The 6306-nt window shown below is 48.1% G+C and overlaps 1 protein-coding gene and 1 pseudogene across 1 annotated transcript in view; both read right to left on the reverse strand.

Annotated features, from left to right (window-relative positions):
* The window catches only part of HSD17B2 (hydroxysteroid 17-beta dehydrogenase 2), a 60284-nt gene that overhangs the window by 28269 nt on the left and 25709 nt on the right, over positions 1-6306 (reverse strand). Inside the window, exon 2 of the mRNA XM_006152578.3 lies at positions 416-628. Within this exon, the coding sequence (XP_006152640.1) occupies positions 416-628 (213 nt within the window). The remainder of the gene's footprint in view (positions 1-415; positions 629-6306) is intronic.
* On the reverse strand, positions 4113-4542 carry LOC102481145 (10 kDa heat shock protein, mitochondrial pseudogene; annotated as a pseudogene).

Below are 6306 nucleotides of genomic sequence, written 5' to 3' on the forward strand. Positions count from 1 at the left end.
TGTGTCTCTCTAGTCAAATTAAAAGAAATAAATAAAGTAAACAAAGCTAAACAAAATAATTCTTAAAAAAAAAAAAAAAAGCACTGTAAGCCACAAAGATATGCATAGAAGATAGGTATTCCAGAAATTCTAAATTTTAAAAAAGCACAGGGCAAAAAGCCATGAGGAGTGGCTGGGAGGTCGTCCATGAGTGCGAGGCTGTGACACTGGCAGCCATGGGACTGGGGGGCCATCTGTGCCTGATTCGTTCCTGACATCCTCACGTCCACAGAGGCGCAGTGTGGGGGTCGGTGCAGGTGTCCTCGGGTGCAGTCGGCTGCCAGGACAGTGTGCAGGACAGTGTCACCGGAAGCTGGGGTGAGAGCGGGGCATCGGTGGGGACGGAGGGGCTGTCGAGGGCAGCGGAAGGCAGTACCTCTGTCCTGCACCTTCTGCACAACTTTGCTGTGAGCATCTTTGATCTGAGCCGGATTGGTGATGTCCAACTGCAGCACCGAGAGGCGCTGGGAGCAGGTTCTGCGCAGCTCCTCTGCTCCGGAGCCCTTTTCATGCAAGACGCCGGCGAATACAGTGAAGCCCAGCTGGTCCAGATACTTGCACAAAGCATGGCCAATTCCGGAATCGCCACCTGCGAAGGATCAAGGCCACAGGGGTGAGCTGAGCCCACGTGATCAGAGAAAGGACGTAATAAAGAAACAGCGTACAGACTGAGTATCCCTTCCGGAATTCTTGGAACCAGAACTTTTCCTATTTTGTTTTTTTCCCCCCAAATTTTGGAATATTTGCATATACATAATGAGGTCTCTTGGGGATGAGACCCGAGTCTACAGACGAACTTCATGAATGTTTCATCTGCACCTGTACCTAATGGTGATTTTACATCCTGTTTTTAAGAATTTTGTGCAGGAAACAAACTGTGTATGTTGAACCAACAAAAGGCAAAGGCCGGTGACCAGCAGGTGGCATGGTGGTTAAGGCACTGGACACTCCCACACGGCTGACCATGGTTTGAGTCCTGGACCTGGTGGCTTGCTTTCTCATTTTCTCTCTCTCTCTGTCTCTCTCTCTTTTTGTATGTGTGTGTGTCTCTCTCTGGTCAAATTAAAATAAATAAATGGGGACCAGCAGGTGGCATGGTGATTAGAGGCGCTAGATTTCCACATGGCCGACCACAGTTGGAGTCCCGGACCTGGAGGCTTGCTTTCTCACATTCCCTTTCTCACTCTCTCTCTCTCTCTCTCATCAAATTAAAAAATAATGAAAATGAATGGAATTAAATAAATCATTCTTTTTAAAAAATAAATAAAATAAATGAGTGAATTTTAAAAATTAAATAATTTATTTGGAAAAAAGGCAAAGATCAGTCAGCACTCAAAAAGTTTCAGATTTTGGAGCGTTTCAAATTTCAGATGTTCAGATTAGAGTGCTCAGCCTGTGTGTTCTTTGTGATTGTCTAGGGTCTCTGAAGAGAGGGCGTCCTGGGGAAGTTTCTTTACTGCTAAGTGAGGAAATGAGAGGGCAAGCCAAGGCAGACACATTTCTCCGTATTAGAAAAAGGGGAGGCGAGGGAGATGGCGGTGGGCGGACAGTGAGTGGGCATAGAAGGAGGAGGGCTGGTGAGGGGCCAGGAGAAGCTGGCGGTCAAAGACCTCGGCAGGCAAAACCAAGACATCAAACAGAACTTTTCTATTCATCTCTACTGTGTCACGTTTCACGTCCCCTCCATTGCCGCAAACAATTTCCAAATGCTCATTACAAACTAATGCTTTGGAGTTAGGTTTGCTTTTTGGGACTCAGGGGCCAGTTCATTCTGAATTGTGAAAGGTGAGCACTCCTAGCCAGCAGCGCCTCATGCCTCCCCATCACAGGCTGCCCACGCCGCCGAGTAGACACGCCCCTAGAGAGCAGGTCACGACTGGGAGCCAGCACACAGCTTCGGGGAAGCAGAGGTCATACCACGCGCCTCGCAGAATTCCAGAGTTTGCCCAGCCCCGTCCAGAGGATGTTATGGACCCTAGAAAAATACTTTACACCCAACAAGTACAAAACGTAGACATCTGAAATTTCAAAATCGAGGACAACATGGACGTCCAAGCACCATCCAAGCTGCACTTGCACAGTCGGCCGGCCCCACAGCGGCGGTTAGGCACCGCGCTGATCATGGTTCGAATTCCGGCCACGGAGCCTGGCCCTTGTGTCTGTGCAGGCTGTGAAGCTGTATGGGGGTCAGAGGGCCTCCAGAAAGCCTTCTATGTGTCTTGGAGCCATTCCCTGTTGAGACAAAATTCTCCGGGCACTCTGGAAACCCAGAGACCAGGCCAGGGCCTGCGTGAGAAGACATGGGCAGGTTTCACGGGAGTTACCCAACAGTGGCCTCTGAAAATGACCAGACCTAGCACACACTGTATGCTAGTCAAGTTCCAGCCAGCCTCCTGCACACTCACAAAATCCTTCTGACCTGGGAACTAAGTCATTTTACCTCCTTACCCTGGGAGGTAGGCCACTTTGCTATCATCACTTTACAAAAGAGAACACTGAGGCACAGAAGGATCAAGTCATTTATCTAGAATAAAGGAGGAGACCGAGAAAGAGAAGGGTTAAGTCACTCATCTGGCAAAGTGCGTTGAAACCAGGCCGGGCTTGAGACATAAACACGTGGGCTATAAAATATTCACGTCCTCCAGACCACAGGGCTCAGCACAGAGGAAGTGATTCAGAAACAGCCTGCCCGGCAGGAGGGGCCATTCACAAGGTCACTGGAATGTGAGTCTAGGACCTAGGACCAGGGAGAGGGTCTTTAATTGCTGGTGTTGAGAGGACCCGAGTCATAGCAAGTGTTCCACAAACACCTATTGATCAGACACCCAAACCAACAGAGGGTGGGCAATGCTGAGGTTGGTTTAAGCTGGGCCCTTCGAGATCATTCTATCTCCTGTGGCCTCAAAACCTGTGAACTCAGAGCACCAGTGAGCACTAGGGTCTCACTCGTGCAAAAATGGTGTGAATTCGAAATAATACTTCATTCTAAAAATATCGATAAAGTCTCAATTTATGTGTCAAATGAGAAGGATTGAACTGTCTTGGATTTGAAAAGGAGTTAAGAATCCTAAAGCTTCAAAGGAGGCGGGCCCATGCTGCACAGGGGCAGTGTCAGCTGGGGAACAGCAACAGGCCCCATCTGCAGGGTCAAGTTTCCAATCAGGCACGTGTGAGTGAAGTGAGCTTGGGCGTCTTCAGGCCCGACCTGTGACTGTGAGGTACCTACCCTGTAAATACAGGCCTGGGTAATGACATGCATGTGCTCTCAGACACAAGGGGGGTCTCTCAAGAGCTGCGTTTAGAGAGAATGAGGAAAGGGGAACTGAGAAAGCGTGAGAAATTGCATTCAGGAGCAAGGACATCTGGGTTCAGATACTGGCTCTGCCATTTACCAGGCTGTATGACTCTGACCGGTCATTTAACTTCTCTGGGCCTCATTTTCCTCAACTCTAAAATGGGGTGATCCTAGGTCCCATCACATTAAGTTATTAGAAGGATTAAGTGACGTGCTGTATTAACGTAACTAGAACAGGGTCAGGCACAGGGTGATTGTTATCCAGGGGTTTATTAAATAATTTAATTGCCAGAGGGTATGTATATTTGCCAGAGAGAGAGAAAGGAGAGACCACCCCAATGGGGTGCAGTCACGCCACAATTTCTTCTTTTCCATTTCTCCATCCTGTTAGGATCTGGGGCACACACATGCACATCTCTGGTATTTAAAAAAAACACACAAACAAACAAAACTATTTCTGTAATTGCTGTTGGGGCTGGGATTTGAACTGTGTAGGCTGTTATGTGGAGCACTGGCTCCCTTCAAAATTAGGCTACAGGGTCACACACACCCCTTTATTGACAATCCATTCTACTCCTTTCGTTTTAGTTTCCAGAACCAGCTAGTTTTCAGTTCAGCTCTCCTCCCAGAAGGTCATCAAGACTATCCTTTTTTTTTCACATTAGATATCATAAGTTTATTATAAAGGAGAAACAGGGAAATTATTTACATGGTGAAAGATTTCACAACTTCAGTGGAGTGGGCAGCTTCGTGTGATGCCATTTCAGTAGTGATCATTTCAGTCTACATACTTGCCAAGAATGTCACCATCTCTAAATAGGAAATGATCCTCGTCATCTAGAACTACTTCGGTGCCTCCATACTCCGGGAGAAGAACTTGATCTCCGACTCTCACACTAACTGGTTGAATCTCTCCACCCTTTCCTTTAGAGCCAGATCCAACAGCTGCTACTGTTGCTTGCAATACTTTTCCTTGAGACTTTGCTGGAAGCATAACGCCTCCTTTGGTTACTGTTTCTGCAGAACTCCTTTCAACCAATACTCGGTCAAAGAGTGGAAGAAACTTCCTACACGCCTGTCCTGCCATGACTCTCGCAGACCAGCTCATACTCTGGTCTCGCGCAGCCACCTCAGCAAGTAGAGACCCACACTCTGGCCTTCGGGACACGTGAAATGCCCGCCCGTCACAGCCACTCTAACAGAGATCCCAGCACTGCTTCCTGCCAGTGGAACCCACACACACACTTTGCCAGTGATATTTTGACCAAGACCCAGCTGACCTCTGGGGCTGGCATCTTCCACGTCCCCAAGGCCCTCTGTCAGAGTGGAACTCCCACTTGCGTTAGTGGGACAGACCAACAAATTAAGAACGTCCTAATTTCCTCATTAGTTTCCACAGGCTTTCAGCCAGATAAACAACTCAGCGTTAAGGAAGAGGATGTAGTCCAAATATGTGTTTCCCACGGCCCATACAAAGCATTTTCTAAAAACTCAAAGCAAGAGTCAGAATCAGGAGATTTTACCAGAATGTCCAGACCAACAGTTTCTCTTGATTAGCCAGGAAATGGGCCACCTTCAGGCCTGTGCTCCTAGAAGGGACCCATTGGCTGAGCACAAGTCAGTGGCGGGTCTCTCGAGGGAGCGTGGTCTCACCGAGGACAGTGGCCTACGGCTGTGTGTACACGCCCTCCATTGCTGACGTCCTTCCCAGACATGACCTGCACCTGTCCTGAATATTCTCAGCTCGAGACCCTGCCATATACTTTCCCACTTCACAAGGCTGCCTGGAGGAAGGTGAGTAGTTTACCTGGCTGGACGCCTGTGGGAAACTAATGGGGAAAGGACTTTGCTCCCTCCTTTGCTGAGACTTAGGCAACCCGTCAGATTGCCACCCTCGTGTTGACACTGCCTATTCCCCATAAAATAGGTTACAACATAATAAAATGGTAGATAAATAAAATAAAACTCTAGTGCATTGAAGATTTCCCTGAGGCCCAAACAAGACCTCCTTGCTCCCAATCCAGGAAGAGCAAATACTTGATTTCTCCATGTTTGCCCTTAGCACGCTTAGAAGACAGTAATTGTTGGGTCCTGAGAAATAACTAGATTTTTCATGTACATTTTTTCTTTTTTTCTTTTTCTAGCCAGAAGGTGCATGTGCTTGCCAGAGAGAGAGAAAGCACCCCCCACTCCCGTGAAGGACGGTCACGTTGCAATCCCATCAGGATTTTGGCCTGCACATGCACACACACACACACACACACACACACACACACAAACCTAGCACTTTTCTCAAGCTCCCAGAGCCAAAATTCAAACCACCGTGTGGGATTTGGAGCACACTACAGCACAGGGCTGGCCGTCATGTCAGTTTTCTTACTGGAAAGAAAAGCATTTTTCCTGGAATACAACCTTTATAGATAACTCTCCCATAATCTTGTTATTTCTGTGTAAAATAGGCAACCGAGATGCCGAGAGATTAAATACTTTCTCAAGGCCGCACCATAAGGACACTTTGGAGTCAGCAGCCTCGAACCCAGATCTGCTCTTTCGAAAGCACATTCTTCTACTGCTACCTTGAGCATCTGGGTCAGATGCAACCCAGAGTCCCATTAGAATCTAAAAAATGTCAGGGCCCAGGCCTCTCCTCTAGGGAGTCTCATTTAATTGGTCAGGGACGGGTCCAACACCCACCAGCAGCAGTTTCTAAATCTCTCTAAATGATTACCAAGTACATGCAGGGTTGAGAACACCTGATAGGAAGCAGAGATGTTGAACCAGGGGTGACTGTCCCCCCAGGGGATATTTGGCAACATCTGTTGACATTTCTGGTTGTCACAACTCTGGGGGTGCTGATGGCATGGAATGTGCAGAGCCCGGAGCTGCTCAACATCCTGCAACACACAGGCAGCCCACATCCCAGAGAACGGCCCAGCCCCAGGGTGAATAACACCCAGGCCTTCCAAGGAAGG

This window comes from Tupaia chinensis, unplaced genomic scaffold (genome assembly GCF_000334495.1).
Source record: "Tupaia chinensis unplaced genomic scaffold, TupChi_1.0 Scaffold000355_1, whole genome shotgun sequence".
Lineage (NCBI taxonomy): Eukaryota > Metazoa > Chordata > Mammalia > Scandentia > Tupaiidae > Tupaia > Tupaia belangeri.